This window comes from Oryctolagus cuniculus, chromosome 4, assembly GCF_964237555.1.
Source record: "Oryctolagus cuniculus chromosome 4, mOryCun1.1, whole genome shotgun sequence".
NCBI lineage: Eukaryota > Metazoa > Chordata > Mammalia > Lagomorpha > Leporidae > Oryctolagus > Oryctolagus cuniculus.
The window spans coordinates 36,116,252-36,136,336 of record NC_091435.1 but is presented as its reverse complement, the minus strand read 5'-3'; the positions used below and the strand labels follow the sequence as shown (position 1 = coordinate 36,136,336).

The 20,085-nt window shown below is 39.0% G+C and overlaps 1 protein-coding gene across 4 annotated transcripts in view; it reads left to right on the top strand.

The window, feature by feature from the left end:
* ROBO1 (roundabout guidance receptor 1) overlaps positions 1-20,085 on the top strand; it is a 1,215,767-nt gene that overhangs the window by 1,178,798 nt on the left and 16,884 nt on the right. For all 4 annotated transcript variants that reach the window (XM_051859421.2, XM_070071933.1, XM_051859420.2 and 1 more), the window contains 3 exons: positions 1,830-2,078; positions 13,593-13,999; positions 17,455-17,607. In XM_051859421.2, the coding sequence (XP_051715381.1) occupies positions 1,830-2,078; positions 13,593-13,999; positions 17,455-17,607 (809 nt within the window). The remainder of the gene's footprint in view (positions 1-1,829; positions 2,079-13,592; positions 14,000-17,454; positions 17,608-20,085) is intronic.

Here is a 20,085-nt window from a genome sequence, read left to right as displayed (position 1 = left end):
ATCATGCACATACTTTTATCCACTGGTTTAAGTCCCAGTTCTCCAATTGCTGGCCGTGGTTGGGGAGCTGAATGAAGCAGGAACCAGGAACACATGTCGGTGGCAGGAACCCAGTTACTTGAGCCATCACCTGCTGCATGCCTGCATCCATTTTAGCAGGATGATAAAATCAGGAGCTGGAGCTGAGACTTGAACCTAGGCAGTGTGTGATATAGGCATCCTAAATGGTGTCTCAACGGCTGCACCCAATGCTTATCCCAGTCAGCTATGTTTTAGAAATTCATTTCATAGGCAGTTTTTTAAGACTTATTTATTTGAAAGAGTAACAGGGAGAGGGGAAGACACACACACACACACAGAGAGAGAGAGAGAGAGAGAGAGATCTTCCATCTGGTGGTTCACCTCCCAGATGGCCGCAATGGCCGGGCTGGGCCCTGTGGAATCCAAGTACCAGGAACTTCAACTCGGTTTCACACATGTGTGGCAGGGGCACAAGAACTTGGGCCATCTTCCACTGCTTTTCCCAGGCTATAGCAGGGAGTTGGATTGGAAGTGATGCAGCCAGGACACGAACAGGTGCCCATTTGGAATGCCAGCATTGCAGGCAGCAGCTTTACCCACTATGCCATGATGCAAGTCCCCATAGGCACTTTTAACACAGTGTTTATTGCTATTTTCGTTTATGAAAGGGATTAAGATAAAGCCTGACCAAAAATGTAAAGAATAAAAGAAAGAACTAACAGCAACTTTGCCCCAAAGAGAAGACTAATCCTGACTAGAATGAATGGCGAATTTTTGAATTTATGACATTTGTTCTTGACTTTGACAAATAAGAAAGTTCACAATTAAGAGAGGGTGATTTTTGTAGCCATTGGGACCACACAGGGTTATGGAGTCCTTCAGAGCTAACAGGACACACATGGTAGAGGGTGAAAGGAAGCTGGTAGGGCAAATGCAAGCCAGCTTATACAGATGTGTGAAACTCTTGCCTTAAGAATTCATATTTTATTCTCTAAGCAATTCAAGAAGTATTTATTACTTTTGGGCAAATGAGTGGCCCAAGAGTGGTGTGTATCAAAGGAATTTTGGAAGCATTGAGGGAGGATAAAGAAGGAAGGAGTGACTGGACGCAAAATGTCATGAAAGAGATGATGCAGGACCTACCTGCTCTTCTTATCAATAAACACATTCCCTTGGCAAGATGCTTGTCACTGGTTCCCAGATCCATCTTGGTCCCCACACAGATCTAGCAGAGGCACCAAGGGGCATTTCATCATTTAAGGGTATTGAGTTTTTCACTCACTAATCCAAAATGCAGACCAACTACTTCATTTTTGTGCTTAATGGAAGAAATAGTGATCAATTATAATTCAAAGGAATGTATTAGACTACATCAGTTGATCTGCAGTATATCTCTCTCTGAAAGGATTTTCAAAAGCAGTTCTTCTCTGCGTCCAGAACTCCATCTTTGAGTCCCCTGCCAATCCCTTCTTTGAATCCAGTTTCAGAGACCATGTTGAGTTGGAGGGACAGAATACACCAAACACATTTGAGATATCCTCAGTTAAATATGTGAAGTGGATTTCTTTATTGCATGACTTCTCAGATCCTGTAGTAAACTACTGTAATTTACAGTCTCTTGAGGAAACAAAGTGCATTTGTAGTAATTCATCAAGCTTTGTGTCATTGAACTCTAACAACATCTTTGTAAAATGACCCAGCATATTCAGATTTGAAAATCAACTAAAAGAGGACAGACTACTTTCTATACAAGTGGCTTGTTTGAATAATCTGAAGTAAAGTCTACGTGTCCTTATAATTTGTTTTAGCTATGACCAAGAGATGCCATGCCCTGTACCCCCAGCAAGGATGTATTTGCAACAAGATGAACTGGAAGAAGAGGAAGATGAAAGAGGCCCCACTCCCCCTGTACGGGGAGCAGCTTCCTCTCCAGCAGCTGTGTCCTATAGCCATCAGTCCACTGCCACTCTGACCCCTTCCCCGCAAGAGGAACTCCAGCCCATGCTGCAGGACTGCCCAGAAGAGATTGGCCACATGCAGCACCAACCTGACAGGAGGTACATTGTCGCTAGTCTCCTTTGTTGATCAATGTGATCATTTCCACTCTGTAGTCATGTTTATTGAATGCGAACATTGAAATAATTTTCATGTCACATGAGCCTTTTCTTAGAGTGTCATCCAACAGTAAGTCCAAATTATGAACGTATCAAGTGATGTTGTTGATCATTACAGTAGATTAATTGACCTACATGAAATTACAGCTGTAAAATTACGTATCAATTCTCACCCACTCAAGATAATTGCATTCATAAACACATGAAGATCTTGCATATGTTTTGCTGATCCTGTAATGTGGTATTATGGTGGGTGATTTTATATTTTATTTTTCTTTATGCATAGGTAAGGCACTTCTTTGTTCTGTGGAAAAATATTTTTTTTCTCCACCCTTTTAAATTACTTCCATGTAATAGTTTATTCTTTCACAGCTGTAAGTAATGTTGCAGAAGAATGATTTTGGTATACTTATTTTATGTTGACCGCAGATACCTTTAATTCAGTTTCTGTATCAGGTTAGAATCCTCTTATCCAGGTCTCTAGACAGTTTGTGGATGTGTGATTGTGATGTGTGTGTGTATGTGTGTGTGCACATTTGACTTTAAAATCCATGTACTGAGTGAGCCTCACCCATACATTTATGTTATATATGACTTCACTTATCATTTCAACCACATAAAAGCCATTACTGCATACTCTTAGCTCTTCTCCACTTTTGCTGATTTTGTTTGTACTATGTTCTTGCCCTAGACACATAAAACATATTACTTTCTGTATTCATAATACCCTTTGAAACTTAGTGTGTTACTTGCTTTAGAAGATTTTCCTTCAGTATTATTGAATGAATAACATATTTTGGCTTCTGCTTCTTGAATTTTACTCTGTAGATTAAAGCACAATTTATAATGTTTATTAACTATGCTATCACCAAGAAGTTATTACCAAGATTAAACCATATACTTTTTAAGTAAAGGATTTATTTATTTATTTTAAAAGCAGAGCTGTAGAGGGAGGGAGAGATGGAGTGGGGGCCGGGGAGAGACAGAGAGAGAGGGAGAGGAAGAGAGAGATCTTGCTTCCACTGATTCACTCCCCAAATGGCCACAGTGGCCAGGGTTGGGTGAGGCAGAAGCCAGGAAGCAGGAGCTTCATCCAAGTCTCCTACATGGTTACAGGGGCCCAAGCAATTGGGCTGTGTTCTGCTGCTTTCCCAGGCACGTTAGAAGGGAGTTGGTTAACAAGTGGAGCAGCTGGGATTCAAGATGGTGCCCATATAGGATGCCAGCATCAGGGCAGTGGTCTAACCTGTTGTGCCACAATGCTGGCTCCTAAATTTACTCTTTAAATTTAAGAGGTACTTAAGTCTTCTGTTTGACAAGGAGTAAGTTAGATTGTCAATGACTTAAATGTAATATCCATGGAACTTGGTGAAGATTGAGAGAAAATAAAATTCTTTTTCCTATGGAGACTATTCTACTATTTTTTTAACTTCTGAAATAACAGCATTCTTTCATTTGCTCAAATTATGTATTTGTTCACCACTCTTTTTTTTTTAATATTTTATTTGAAAAGTAGAGTTATAGACAGTGAGAGGGAGAGAGACAGAGAGAGAGGTCTTCAATCCATTGGTTCACTCCTCAAATGGCCGCAATGGCTGGAGCTGCACCGATCCAAAGCCAGGAACCAGGAGCTTCTTCCGGGTCTCCCATATGGGTACAGGGGCCCAAGGCCTTGAGCCATCTTCTAGTGCTTTCCCAGGCCACAGGAGAGATCTGGATTGGAAGAGGAGCAGTCAGGACTAGAACCAGCACCCATATGGGATGCCAGAGCTGCAGGCAGAGGTTAAACCCACTGCGCCACGGCACAGTTCACCACTCTTCACTGTGTTATCAATGGTACCCAATATCATCTTACTGATTTGCCTATTATTTTGTCTTCCTTATAAATCCTTTCCACCTTCCTTGAAAGCAAAAACCATTTTGCCTTTTATCCTGACATTTTAGCTTCTTCCTGTTCATTCTATCTTTCCTTCCTTCTCTTCACGGTTAACTCTACTTCTCTTTGATTTTCCTGTTTCCTTCACTCCCCTTCTAGTTATTTGTTCTCTTACTGCTCAGTATTGTTTTTAACTACTTCCACCTTCTTGCTTCCATTTCACTCTGCAGCCCTCGACATCTGGCTGACACTATTTTGCTTCAGTCAGTCTGATGAAAGAACTTCTGAATGCTCAAATCTAAAAGCTTCTGTCTTTACTGTTCTTAAGCTTTCTGCAACAGTGGTAATTTTAGAATGATTTTGAGAATCAAATAACATAATTTATATAAAGTACCTGAAGGGGGTAAGTAATCAAAAATATTTGTTCTCTCCTATCCTCATTCTTATGGTATCATGCCATTGCTTGGTTCACCTGTTAATTTTTATTTTCTGATGGTTGTCAAATTCATTTATCCATACCAAAAATTTTTCCTGAATTCCTCAGTGGTATATTCTCTTAGACATCTTGACATGTTCACATCTAAATTCTTTGCACCAAAACTGTTGAAATCTTTACTTAGTACAGAGTTGGCCTTCTGTATATAAAGTTAATTAAAAATGAATCTTAATGAAGAATGGGATGGGAGAGGAGTAGGAGGTTGGATTGGAGTGGGGGTGGGAGAGTGAGTTTGGGGAGGGAGAACCACTATATTCCTAAAATTTATACCTATGAAATTTGCATTCATTAAATAAAAGCTTTAAAAGATAAAAAAAATAAAATACCTGACTTTTCTTCTTTATACCTTGTCCTACTTTTGTGGCCGTCTTGTTCTGAATTATCAACCATTATTTATTTGACCAGTGTACTAAAAATAGCCAAGGGAATAGGCCAAACTATAAAAGATAGCTTTATCATTTTGCAATCCTATCGTCTAATTTTCTCTCTGTCTTCCTGTCATTCCATGGGTGAAGTTACTCACCAAATTCCCTCCAGTGTCGCTCAAAAATAGCTCTTGAGTTGCTTTGTTTTCATTCCTGCAACTGCTGCAGCAGGCTGTTTGTCCTTATCCCTTGAAATACTTCCGTATCTTTGAACTGGTTTCCACCCTTCATCTCTCTCTCACTTTCTGTTCTCTCTCAATCTCTCATTGCACACAGGAAGTCTGATACTGTTTCTCCATTTGGAGTCAGTTCTTATGGTATAGCCCAGTATTCAAAGGTTTTCACGATCCATTTCTCTCTTCTTATCTTTTCTCCCCAAGCCCTTCACATTCACTCTTCCTAAATGAGTTAGTTTGAAATCCTTGAATTTACCTTAAAAACACTAATATCAAGGTCTTAGCTGCTTTTTGATTGTCTGACAAGAATTCCCCATCTTTCCAAGCCCCGCTCAAATGTGTTCACTCTGTGAAGATTTCCTCTGGTTGGCAAAAATCAACCATATTTACATTTATATGCCTGTTGCCACGCAAGTCAGTTTTCTTGATGCATTAGAATTTGCTATTTGTATTTCTTGTCCTGCCGTTTAAATGACAAGCTCTTTGAGGACAGAGCTCATTATGTTTTTGAGCTCTACAGAGCTTTCTTCAGTAAGTAATTGATGAGTGGCATTTAATAGTACAGTAAAATTTGAAGTTGACCTACCTGCAACTGTTTTAGAGTGATTAATACTTATATGAACTTGAGGTAGACATATATAATTGGGAAATACATTAACTACTTGCACTTGCAACCAATTTGTCAATGTTCAGCCTTTCACAAAATGGATTTTCAACTGTAAGGGTATTATTAGTTTTATTTCCAGGATTATTGCTGGAAATAACACTGGCACTAGTAAAAAGTAGATGAATGCCCATTAAAAAACAAAATAAAACAAAACAAAAAACCTCTCAGGAGTTGACCTTTTGCCTAACAATTAAGATGCCCACATCCTACATCAGAACATTTGGGTCACATCTGCAGCTCCAACTCCTAAGTCCAGCTTCCTGCTAATGTAGACCTTGGGAGGCAGTGGTGATGGCTAGAATATTTGGGTCCAGACCACTCACATGGGGAACTTGGGCTGAGTTCTCAGCTGACCCTGGCCATTGTGGGCCTTTGGGTAGTGAACCAATGAATGGAGGCTTGCTTTTCTGTATCTGTGTTTCTGTCTCTCTTTCTGGCCTGTTAATAAATAAATAATTTTAAAACCCTTTTACTGTCTTTATAATGAATGTGTGTTCTATATGTTTAATATAAAAAGTTTGAAATTACGTATAAACAAAGTGGAAAATATAAACTTGCCAATGACCTATATATTCAAAAACAGACACAGTTGCGATCTTAGAGTAAATATCTTTCAGTTCTTTCTCTTTATATATATATATATATATATATATATATATATATTCACAGTGCTTGAGTTTTTGATATGCCAATGTTATTTTACAAACCACTCTTTTCACTGACCCTGTACATTTTTCTATATTGATAATTTTTTTATTTAGACATATATTAAGTGTGTACTGTGATTCTTTTAACCAGTTCCCCCAGTGTTGACTATGTGTGCTATGAACATCTTTTTGACATTATATACAATGTTGTGACTTTGATCTTTAGTTAGGTTCTGGAACAAAGCCTCTTCTGTATCCCTTGACCCATTTGAATACCTGCTACATTGGTGGATGAGTTCTGTTTCGTATCATCCTGCCACTTCTCTAATGATGCACTCATTAGAGTTAGATTGCTATTTCTCTACAGATCTCATTCCAGAGCTGTAGACTCAAATATCCAAGTACTTGTTCCCGCAGATCTTTACTGCTTCACTATCCTTCTGAATGGCACATGTAACTCCAGCCATAAATGCACTTTCCAGGTTCCGACAGCCATTTTCTCTCGCCTGCATTACAGTAATATTCAGCTAAGTGCTCCTGTTGCCTTTAGCCTTGCCCTTTCTTCAGTCTAATCCATTGCTGTGGACTGTGCTGAGGCATTTTCATAAATGCAATGCTGATCAAGTCTTTCCACTGTTTAAATTTCTCAATGACTTCCCATTTCCCTTAAAATAAAGGCAAGACTCCTTAATGTAGCAATCAAGGCCCTTTGTGATCTGACCCTGTGTGCCTCTCTGAGCTTACCCATCGCCACTCCCCCATCACTGTCTGTGTTGTTTTCACTCTCAGTTTCTTCCAGTTCCTGGAATGAGCATGCTTCTTGCTCACCTCAACATCTTTGCATATGCTGTCTCATCTTCCCGTAATACCATCACCCCCTCTCTTTTTGGAGCTGACACCTCTGTATCCTTTAAATGCAAGATTAAAGGGCTGATTCTTCCAGGATCTTTTCCTGAGATCCTTACCCTGGAATAAGAGCCACTTTCATGTGCTCCCACAATGCATGTTGTCTGTCATGACACTTCACACTGCATTTTCAAAGTGTGCTTTCTTAGTTGTTAGTCCTCTCCACTGGGCTACAAGCCCCTTCAGACAAAGGCCATATATATTTTATTTAACTAAATTCCTAACACAGTGCCCGAGTTCCAGTTCGTACTGCTGTGTTATCAAGCTACTAAAGAACCGTTTTATTTAATTCAAAATCCCATGAGTAAAGAATTCTGAAAGGATGAATTGGGGCAGTAATCTCCGATCCACAATTTGCCTGGATGTTTGGGGCTGGGGGATGCTTTTTGAAGTTACTTTCTTCTGCCATCTATCTTATGTCACAGAGCCCCTGGCCTCTTTTCTCACAGAGTCCCCTTCTTTAGACCTGACAAAACAGCTAGCATTTCTCCTAACATGGAGTGGCAGAGTAGTGGTGCTCCTTACCTGGAACCAGGCCTCCAAGAAGTCAGGAAGAAGCAGCTCCCAGGCCAGTGAAGAGTCTGACTTGGAGTTGGGTCACTGTCTTACTTCTACCACATTCTACTGGTTGAAGCAGTCACAGGCTCCCTTCAAGTTCAAGTGCATAGCACTAAACTGCCTCCCTTGATGGGGAAATTGCAAGTTCTTACTTGAGGAGAGTATTTAGAATAGAAGCTACTCTATGGACATTTAGAAAAATACAGTCTGATGTGGCAAGATATGTAGTTAGGTGGTATTAATAAGGGTGCCTTAGGGTTGAGTCCTTGCATGTCTTAGAGTATAACACGTTTCCTAAATAGTTATTGCTTGTGATCTCTTTGGTCTCAAAATCTACCAGAGAGTTTGAGTACGCACAGAGTAAATGTTTGCAGAATAAATACATTTATCACATTTATGCTTATGGGTTAAGGGCATTTAAAAGGTAGTGTTATATTAACTTTAAAATTACTGGTCTAAAACCATTATAACATTGTAATATTAATTAGATAGGCATTAAGAACTTGCATTACTATGAATACGTTATATTTAACATTTTAATGAATTTCTAGGACATTTCACTTTTTTCTAAAACTAAGGAAATAGTGAAAAACATAAAAGGACCCTTTTTCTCTTTTTTTTCAGGCAACTATGAAAATAATATAATTAGATTAAATAATATAATTTAGCATACATTGTTTCAAAAAATATCTGGTACTCATGAGCTTGCTGCAGTTGGTATAAAGTAAAAAAAAAAAAAAAAAAAAAACTCTTGAAAAATAAAACTAATTTTCCTGTATGGAATACAGAATTTACTGATATTCTATTAAAACAGTCAAATTAAATAGGATGTAGTTGGAAAGAAAAGAAACGAGATAGCAAAGGTAAATTAATATCTTGTCTGTTTACAAACTGGATAATAGTTCATTATACAATGAATTGACTCTGTATCAGTGTTAGGAAAAAAAAAAGCTCCAAGTTATGGGTGGATAATCCCCTTTTGTCTTCTGCCTGTAAATGCTATATGGTGCATTGTATCAACACCTGCTTTCATAAATTAATGGTAGCATTCCCTTTTTCTCTTGAACATGTTTATGAAGGCATCATTTTTGCGGGAGCCTAGAGTGCTGTGATCCACAGTCATATGCTTGTACGTTATTTCAGAAGTCGTTGAAGCCCCTCAGGGGCAGAATTTTAGAGGGTGGAGGTTCATTTGCCACAAGTCCCACTTGAATGCAGCATCTTGAAATAGCTTTTGTTTTCAAATAGAATATATTACATATTTCAAACTGTACATGTTTATCACACATTCTCTGGGCTTGCCTTATTTACAGATGGTTTGAATAAATTTTTCTGTGTTTCCTCAGCTTTTGCACAGGGTGGTAGTAGTTAAAAGCCAGCCCTTGTTTAACATGAAGATATTTTTACTCTACAGAACGTGAATTATCCAAACACAACAATCTTGGAATCCTTTCATAGTGAAGTTGCTATTCTACATCCCTTTACTGATGGTCAAAACAGTCCCCTTTGAGCTAATAAGTCTTAATATGTCTTTTAAAAAAGGAGTTTCTTGTGGTATTTTGGATGTGCATGGTGAAAAATGCTGTAAATTAACTTTTAAGTATGGTATTTTATTGCATTCCAAATTAAACAATGGCTTTTCTCCTATGTGTGTAACACACTCCATATTGAAGCAATTATCCATTTTAATCCCCTAAATAACTTCAGCATTGGCACATTTTTTTATATGTCTTCTAGTGCCACACACAAACACATTAAAAGCCACCCAGAAATGAAAAATAATACAGTATGTTAGACAATTCTGTGTATGTAAATGTATATAAATACACATATAATTATATATACTTACATGTGTTTATGTATATGTACTCACAATATAATATAGTGTGTATGCAGCATATATTTCTCCTATCATATGTATATATATACATATATATAGTAATATATACTTATGTCTCCGAATATGTGTGTATCCTAGAAGGAAGGTCATAGCTGTGGAAATAAAATTAAATTTAAATTTTGCATTTGACACAAACTAGATATACTATTTTAGGAAGGTCCTTAATTATTCTGAATTTCAATAACCTTGGGTGTAAAATAATAATTTATAAAGTAACTCAAGGTTTGATTTTACTTCCTTTGCCAAAGATAAGATGGTTGCAGATGCATGGATTGATTTATGGCATTTTTATTCTGTTTCATTGGTCTACATGTTCTATTATTTGGCCACTATCATGCTGTTTTGATTAAAACTGCTCTGTGGTATGTCTGTTTGGTACAGTGGTTACTGGTTGGTTTGCTCTTATCCCATATTGGAATGTTTGGGTTCAAGTCTCAGCTTCACTCCCAATTACAGCTTCATGCTAATGTACAACCTGGGAGGCAACAGGTAATGACGCAAGAAGTTGAGTCCCTGTCAGGCATTGAGAGACCTGGGTTTTTTCTAATCTTCTTGCTCAGCCCTAGCTATTGCAGGCATCTGAGGAGTGAACCAGTGGTGGGATATCCTTCTGTGTGTGTCTCTGTCTCTCACTCAAAAAAAAAGGCAACTCAAATATCATGAGAATTAAATGATTTAATTGTTTAATTGTAGTATTTTAATAATTTGTGATGTTTTCCACTTGCATTAATGAAACAAGTTTATTTATTCATTGGAGTAAAACACAGAAAACAGTTTTTTTGAGATATCTCCTGAGACATTAAAAACTGCCATGTTGAACTTAATTTCCCTCTCTATAGTAAGGATCTCACAGAAGCTGTATGGTTTTGACCTTAGTTAAGTCCTAAGATTTGGTTTGTTTGCTTGCTTTCCAGTCCTGTTGATTTACAAGGTTAATTATGCATTCTCAGTCATCTCTTGCAGAATGTACTGTCTGGTGGTGGTGGTGGCGGTGGCAGGGAGAAGGGGACATCTTCCACCCTTACCCTCCTCCCGCCTTTTCTAGATACTAAACCAAAGAAGTAGCAAAAAAATCAGGCAAAGCAGACAAAGAACCACTCTTCTCCTTAATTACCTCTAATGACTATTCAGTTCTCTATGAGTCTCATGGAGTAAGGGTAGGGGCACTAGCACCAACTTCCCTCACTGATGAGGGTCCTAGTTCTGGGCAGCATCTCCAGGCCTGTGTAGTCTTTGATTCAGCAGTATCTTCAGTGGCCTCTAAGACATTTCCATACATGCCCTATTTTTCCTAGCTTCCCTATCTGTGGAGAGTACAGATAACACTCGGTCCTCATCTCAACTACCTCCATCAGTGCTCAACTTAGCGGGCTATCCACTTTATGTCTCCAGGGTGCAACATTTTGTTGAGTTATTGTCATGACCCCTCCATATTTTTGTCTTCCTTTACATCATTTCCTCATTTTTTTTAAAGATTTTTTTATTTATTTGAAAGGCAGAGTTACAGAGATGTAGAGCCAGAGAGAGAGAGAGAGAGAGAGAGAGAGAGAATTTCTCCATCCACTAGTTCAGCCCCCAAATGGCCGTAATGGCCAGAGCTGAGCTAATCTGAAGCCAGGAGCTTCTTCTGGATCTCCCATGCGGGTGCAGGGACAAAGACTTGGGTTAAGTTTCACTGTTTTCCAAGGCCATAGCAGATAGCTGGATTGGAAGTGGAGCAGCCGGGACTGTTACTGGTGCCCACATGGTATGCCGGCACTGCAGGTGGCGGTTTTACCACAACACCACAGTGCCCACCCCCACATCATGTTTTTAACCTTGCTTAGAGTATTGAGACTTTTGAGCAGATCACTGACTTAGTCTACTTCCTGTTGCTGTAATAGAAAACCCGAGACTCAGTGATTTGTAAATAATAGAGATTAATTTTGTCTCATAGTCCTGGAGTGTGGGAAGTTTTCAGCTTCTGTTGAGGGAAGAGATGAAAGATCAGCTTCTGTGAGGAGAGAAATGGAAGTCCCCACCTCTCTCAGCGCAGTTACATTGGGAATCAAATTTCAACTAGCTGGTACTCCAATCAACGTCATTTTTTGTCTTCCCTTTTGGCAGGCGTTCTGCTAATTGAGGGATTACAGTCATACTCTATATCCGCCGGCGCCGCGGCTCACTAGGCTAATCCTCCGCCTAGCGGCGCCAGCACACCGGGTTCTAGTCCCGGTCGGGGCGCCGGATTCTGTCCCGGTTGCCCCTCTTCCAGGCCAGCCCTCTGCTGTGGCCCGGGAGTGCAGTGGAGGATGGCCCAGGTGCTTGGGCCCTGCACCCCATGGGAGACCAGGAAAAGCACCTGGCTCCTGGCTCCTGCCATCGGATCAGCGCGGTGCGCCGGTCGCATCGCGCTGGCCGCGGCGGCCATTGGAGGGTGAACCAACGGCAAAGGAAGACCTTTCTCTCTGTCTCTCTCTCTCTCACTGTCCACTCTGCCTGTCAAAAAAAAAAAAAACAAAAACAAAAACAGTCATACTCTATATCCGTGAGTTCCACATCTAGTGATTCAACCAACTGTGGATTAAAAGTATTTGGGAAAAAAATGATGTTTGAACATGTACAGAATTTTCTTCATTATTCCTTAAACAAGTATAACAACCTTTTGTGTAGCATTTACATTCTGTTAATTATTTGAAGAAACTACTCATTAATTTAAATACTTATTAAATTATAAATAATTAATTAATAAATGATTGAAAGTATACAGAAGCACATATGTTAAGTTATATGCTACTACCCTGCCATATTACATAAGAGAATGGATCAAGGAGGGCTTTTCAGGGGGGCTCTGGACCTGATCCACCCTGGATACTGAAGGATGTATTCTCATAGGAGTCTCCTCTCAAGAACAGCTTCTTTCCACAAACCTTGCTTTACTCTGAATGCAAATGCTGTCTCCCTTCTCAGTCATCTTATTGTTTCTTAACTAGTGCTGTTCAACAAGACTGTGAAAATATGATTGAAAGCAGTCATTGGAAACTCTGTGAACTTGGACTGTTGGATGCTGCTTCATTTTGTACTCAACTTTGATCCTTAACTAGTTGTAGGACATCAGGAAACTACCATTAAACATTTTGTTAAACAGGTAGATGACAACAGTAGTTAAAGCAAGAGAGTTTAAGATAGCTAATAAAATTTTGTGAAACTCTTGAGTAAATCAGTAAATCTTGACTACCATAGTCTTTTTAATAGAATAAAACTAAAGAATATTGTGTGATATGCTGGATATATAGCTTTTTTTAATCTCATGAAATTCTCCTCTTTATTATGGTGATGGATGGTTCCATTTGCTTGGAATAGTAGAAATGGCAATGATGGAAAGTGAAGGGAATAGATATTTATGGAGCTATTTCAGGCTTGATGTGTATTGTCTTCTTAGTACTTAACTATTGACAATATTTAAAACTCTATGACCAATACATAGGTGTGTGTTCCCAAAATAACCATTACTTTCTTCTTTTTAATTGAATATAATCCAACTGCTAAAACATAGGAATATATATATATATATATATATATATATAGGTGAGTGTAGTTCTATTAAACTTGAATCAAAAGGTAGCCCAGGAAAGTCTCTGGTTATAAGATACTATTCTAAAAAAAAAAAAAAATCAAACATAGACATATGGATGGTGATTTCCAGGTTTTTTTCCTACACAAATTAGCTCAACTGAAGCAAAGTTCAAGTGCATAGACGTGAATTTCTTGTCCTTTTGTGTCATAAACAATGAGTTAAGCCACACTGTTTATTCATCTTCATGCAGACGACAGCCTGTGAGTCCTCCTCCTCCCCCACGGCCGATATCCCCACCACACACCTATGGCTACATTTCTGGACCCCTTGTCTCAGATATGGATACGGATGCACCAGAAGAGGAAGAAGATGAAGCCGACATGGAAGTCACCAAGATGCAAACCAGAAGGCTTTTGTTACGTGGTCTTGAGCAGACCCCTGCCTCAAGTGTTGGGGACCTCGAGAGCTCTGTCACTGGCTCCATGATCAATGGCTGGGGTTCAGCGTCCGAGGAGGACAACATATCCAGCGGGCGCTCCAGCGTTAGTTCTTCCGACGGCTCCTTTTTCACGGATGCTGATTTCGCCCAGGCAGTCGCAGCGGCAGCAGAGTATGCTGGTCTAAAAGTGGCACGCCGTCAAATGCAAGACGCGAGCGGTAAGCCATACAGTTTTCACCAAACTGGAAAAGAAAATGTATTGTGTGTGCTAGTGGCTGATGATCTCCTATCATCTTGTGTCTGCTAGTAGATGCCACTGTGTTTACTGTCTTTGCTGCCTGTGGAAACCAAGGTCCATGGATACGTCTGACTCCAGTTATTCTTTTTTTCTTGAAAAGACTTTCACAGTCACCCATCTTATTTTAATGTAAAATTCTATATAATAGAAGTGATAGGAGGCTACCTAAGGAAGTCCTCATTTTTGGGGTAGTCATTCACCTGTATGTATAGTAGTCATGTACCAGTGTGTATACTTACACATATTCAAATAAAAATGCATACTTCTTTTACACATATTTATATAATTTCTTCAAGGTGTGCATAAACTAATGGAAGTTTTTGTTATTGTTTTAATGCAGAAGGTTACCCAGATAAATAAATGTATTGTGATAACTTACCATATTTAATTAGGAATTCTCCAGGAGAAATAGGTAAATATTCAGGTAGGATACTCAGCCATTGAAAACTGTGCTATTTCTCCTGTCTGTCTTCATGTCTTCCCAAATTTGAATGTTAATTTAATTGACAAAGTAGAAAGGTGTTTGTAATATGTGTATATTTTCAAGCATAAATGTTTCATTATTGGGAAAGTAAATGAATTCACATTCTTGCTGTATTTTTTGTTTTCCTGTTTCATTGCCAATAGTTCATTTTTAATTAACATATATCTATTATTATGTTTTAAATATTTTTACTTGTCTCTTTCTCCTCCCAACCCTGTTTAGAAAATATGAGAAAGAATTTAAATTGAAAGCATTTGGTATTTTCACACACTTTTCATTTGTGTACATAAAATGGATACATATGCACACACATCCATTCATATACATATTGTGGGCATGTGTATTTCTTGTAGCCAAGAAAATAAAAAGAATAGCATAAAATATTGTAAAATCTATATTTTAGAGAAAGAAACAAATCCATATTTTTTTCATTCAGTCACTATCAGTTTGGTAGTTTTTCATATTCTCTTGAGATACTAGGATTGATTCTTTTCTTTTCTATTTTTTTAAAGATTTATTTTATTTGAGAGGTGGAGTTACAGACAGTGAGAGGGAGAAACAGAGAGAAAGGTCTTCCTTCCATTGGTTCATTCTCCAAATGGCTGCAACGGCCAGAACTGCACCAATCTGAAGCCAGGAGCCAGGAGCTTCTTCCTAGTCTCCCACATGGGTGCAGGGGCCCAAGGACTTGGGCCATCCTCCACTGCTTTCCCAGACCACAGCAGAGAGCTGGATTGGAAGTGGAGCAACCGGGACTAGAACCGGCGCCCATACGGAGGATTAACCTGTGCCACAGCGCAGGCCCCAGGATTGGTTATTTTCTACTAGTGTGGAATATATTCTGAGGAGCAGGCATTTGGCCGAGTGGTTAAGAGGCCACCTGGGACACCTGCATCCCATTTTGGAATGCTTCAGTGCAAGTCCCGACTGTACTCTGAAGCCCCCGCTCCCTCCTGATTCCAGTTTTCTGCTACTGTGCACCCTGTGAGGCAGCAGGTGATGGCTCAAGCACCTCCTGTATAGGTGACCCAGATTGGGTTCCTGAGTCCCAGGTTTGGTCTGGCCCATCTCAGATCACTGTGAGCATTTGGGAAATGAACCAGTGGGATGTGAGACCTCTATTTGGCTCTCCCTCTGCCTTTCAAAAGAGAATATATCCAGAAATAATATAACTCATGAAGTCATCTCTATATATTATTTATCAAGAATGTTTTTCAGGAAAATATATCTACAATCTCTAAACTTATTTCTATAAAGTATATTATTTATTTTAGCCAGGTCTGTATTTTATGAAATTCAATCCAGTATCCTTTTCTGCAGTAGCTAGTAAATGTAATAAAATATGCAAACTAAATTACGTTTCTTAATAGATAAAGAATATCTAGCTTTATATATAACATTTGTATCTTATTTTTTCATCCTTCGTGAAATAAAAATAAGTAAGTGAAATTAAGCATCTCAAACCATTGCATTCAGATTGCACTTTAGGGTATGTTTCAGTTCATTAAACCAACGAAACATAGAAATAACATTGAAAATTCATCTGTAAATGCCCTTATGCCTCAGGGTCTATGAACAGTAGATGATCTTACACAATAGAATGAAAAATGGGTTCAGTCTCAGCCCTAATTCTCTGTTTTCATGGACATGTAACTTTAATCGTAATAGTCTCCATCATGGCTAAGGAGAGTTTGGTTTAATATTTTATTATATTGTAATTTAGTGGCGCTTCTGGTTTTTCTTTGACTCATAATTATAATGAACTGAACATGCATTGGCCTCTGCCTGTTTTCAGGAAATAATGGTACTATCATGTGACTTGAAGTTAATATAAATGAATAATCCAATCACATTGCTTCTCGCTTGGCTGCATTAATGTCTGTTATTTAATATGCTTCAGTTAGTGTCTTTAAGCGTGTTGATTTCACTATATGTGACTTCTCCTAGTTACAGACAAAAGACATATAGTCTAGCTTTAATTTGAAGTTCCTGGTAGAGTAATAGAAGGTTCTGGATTTGTGCCTGAATTTGCTAGAAAATGCAAACAGTAAAGGTCAAGCAAAAGATCAGTGCCACTAGGGAGTTAATATGTTGATTGCACCTGTTGTAACACAGCATCTATGTGAGATGACTAGAGAACTTGAGAGTGCTGAAGTCAATGTCCCATGGCTAAATGCACTTGTACCTGGGGATATTGCACCTGTAAATGCAAATAACCTCAAACTACCTCTACCACTACCAAAAAGAACAAAAGTCTTCAAGGTGTTGCCCAGATATTCAGCACCTTAAAAAATCTTGAAATAGAAAAAGGGGGTAGGTAATTTGTGGAAAGTCAGATATGTGACCTAAATCGATTTAGGACCAGCCGAACAGAAGATATTACGATATGAAGAGTCTGCCTTCAAAGAATGCCACAAATACATATTTAATTAAAACAGGAATATGATTAGTACTTTTATTCTTACAACACACATTTCTGCAGCACTCTGGTTCTTGCTTCTCTAGAGAAAGCAATAAACGTTGAATGCATTATGCGAAGAGTAGATTCATAGTTTTGTTCAGGAATAGCATTTCGGTGAAGCTAGTTGCAAACATAGTTGAGAGTGTTTCTCTTTAATAAATAGGTATAATTAATTTTGAAAGGGCAGATTTCAGAACTTTACTGTGGTATTTAAAATAAAGAAAAAGCCTGAAAACATTTTTGTTTTGTTTTGTTTTGGTATTTTCTTTGACGGATAGATAGATAACCACATTAACCAAAAGCCTATTCTTTGCTAGGTTTGATTAGTTTCTTTTTCTTAAAGATGGTGTCAGTTTTAATATTTTTCGTTGTTCCTGTGGTGGTTAAAATTCACTGCTGAGTTTGGCTCTGCTCTTTGCTCTTACCTCAGGCCGCCGACATTTTCACGCATCTCAGTGCCCGCGGCCTACCAGTCCTGTGTCTACCGACAGCAACGTGAGTGCTGCTGTAATGCAGAAAGCCAGACCAGCCAAGAAACAGAAACACCAGCCAGGACATCTGCGCAGAGAAGCCTACACAGATGGTAAGTCCGTTGAAACGGATGAAAGCATCTATGAATCTCGCCTGTGTGCCCTGCCTCTCTAGAAAATGCAACCGCTGACGTTAGAAATTACACTAAAAATTCATTTTCACTGTCATGTTCCTTACAGAAGAGATCGACTTCCACATCTTGTCAAACATCTTGAGTCCTTGCAGTTTATTTACAAACACTGTGTACCTTTATTGTTGTTGAAAGGATACTGTAGAGTTTGAAGAAAATGGACCTGGCTATAGATGAATGGGATAGGAATAACTTTCAACAGATTTTTCCTCCCAAGTGTCCTTATTTTTTTGCAATTTTGCATGCAAATTGAAGATAGTAAACTTGTTGGAATGTTAATTCTAGCTGGAGTGGTGTTATCTGGTGCCCTGAAAGGCAAATCGAATCATCTTTCTTCATGCCTTCACACGCAATGCCAACGCTCACAGAGGTAGTGCTTGTGTTCCCGGGGAGCATGGGAGGGCAACCCAAACACCCTGATGTTGCCTAGAGAAAGCCTTTAATGAAAGTGCCTCCGGTGGCCCAGCATTTATTAAACCATCACCTTCTCATTTTATAAAGCAACCCCACAGGCTCTGTTGGAAATTCATGTAAGATAAATTCTCTCAGACTCACCCTTCTAGTCAAGTTTTCCAAGTTTGCTAATGGGGTGGGGAACAAGAGTGTCACTGGCAGAGTTTCCCCACCTCCTGGTCCTGGGCATCCACAATCTGATTAGGACTTTCATTACCAGTCAGCAATTTTTCAAAGAGGGCATTATTTGCCATTATCATATGAAAGCCTAATATTATAGATCCTTATCCAAGGTTACAAGGAGGGCTTTCTGAGGTGCTTCTCCCTGTGATTCCTGCCACTTGACAGAAAAATTTAATACAAAGCTCACAGCATGATGAGCACAAGTAATTTTGCAATGAGTGGCTGTCCATGCTGTTATCTGTACTGTATTCTGAGTAGTTTGTTCTCACCAGCATCTATTTAATATTAGACCACATTAAATACTGGCATGACACAGGGCACCTGGGCCCTCTGGCATCTGCCCAGGACTCTTTTGTCAGTGAAACTGAGCTGTCAGAATATTATCTGATTTTTAAGGGTTATTACAGTGGCTTTGTGCATGGTTGCATCTGTGAAGGGACAAACACTAGGTGCAAATCCCCCAAACTCTACTAGCAATGGTGCATTTATGGGACCCCCTGTAATGGCATTGTACATGTTTTATTGCTGTTTTATCAGTTTTTATGATCTTGAAGAGAGTGCTTCTAACTGGAGAACTGACTAAACATTATGCTGGATGTAAACACATCTAGCTTGAATGCATCAGGGAGAAAAATCTGGCCTACAGCTTTGTGTAGATCTTTCTATCTCTTATTTATGCGTGTTTGCAGGGGAGTCTGGCATTACACAGTGCTTTGAAAGAGTGCTTTAAATTAATGTACACATGCCAAGTTAAAGAATATAGCACCACAGTTATAAATTGCACTATGCTTGAAAATTGTTATCTACATTTATGGTCCTGCATTCTGCTGTACTTATTTCACTGTGTTTAATAATTAATTTCTAAGTAATCCTTGGATAATAACTATAAATTGAATAATGAAGCATGGAAGTTTTTTTTTTTAATTTCAGAAATACCAAGGACATATATTGAAACATTTGTAAAACCAAAAAGTTCACAACAAATATTATTCAGATTCTTCATTTTTCATTTCACACAAATGATCGTGCAAAGTTATCACAATACACACTGCAGTTTAAAAGCCAGGAATTATTTTCTCTCAGGTGAAAAAATAGATAAAATGGAGAGTTGAATAAAACTAATTTTTAAAGATTTATTTATTTATTTGAAAGGCAGAGGTATAGAGGAGAGAGAGAGAGAGATATCTTTCCTCAACTGGTTCACTCCCCAAATGGCTGCAATGTCCAGAGATGGGCCAATTCAAAGCCAGGAGCCAGGAGTTTCACTGGGAGCTCCTACATGGGTGTATGGGCCCAAGCAGTTGGTCCATCATCTACTGCTTTCTTAGGTTCATTAGTAAGTAACTGGATTTGAAGTGGAACAACTGGGATTTGAATCAGCACCCATATGGGATGCTGGAATTACAGGCAGAGGCTTAACCTTCTGTACCACAGTGCTGGCCCCAAATTAATTAAAGCTATTTTTAAATTACAGCTTTAACTTCCTAGCAACATATTGAAACCAATCACCTTCAAGTTAGGCCTGTTACATTTAGAAGTCTAATTTAATTCTGGATCCTTACTATTAAAAGAAAACCATAGGCCAGCACCGCGACTCAATAGGCTAATCCTCTGCCTGCGGCGCTGGCACCCCAGGTTCTAGTTCCGGTTGGGGTGCCGGATTCTGTCCCGGTTGCTCCTCTTCCAGTCTAGCTCTCTGCTGTGGCCCGGGAAGGCAATGGAGGATGGCCCAAGTCCTTGGGCCCTGCACCCAAATGGGAGACC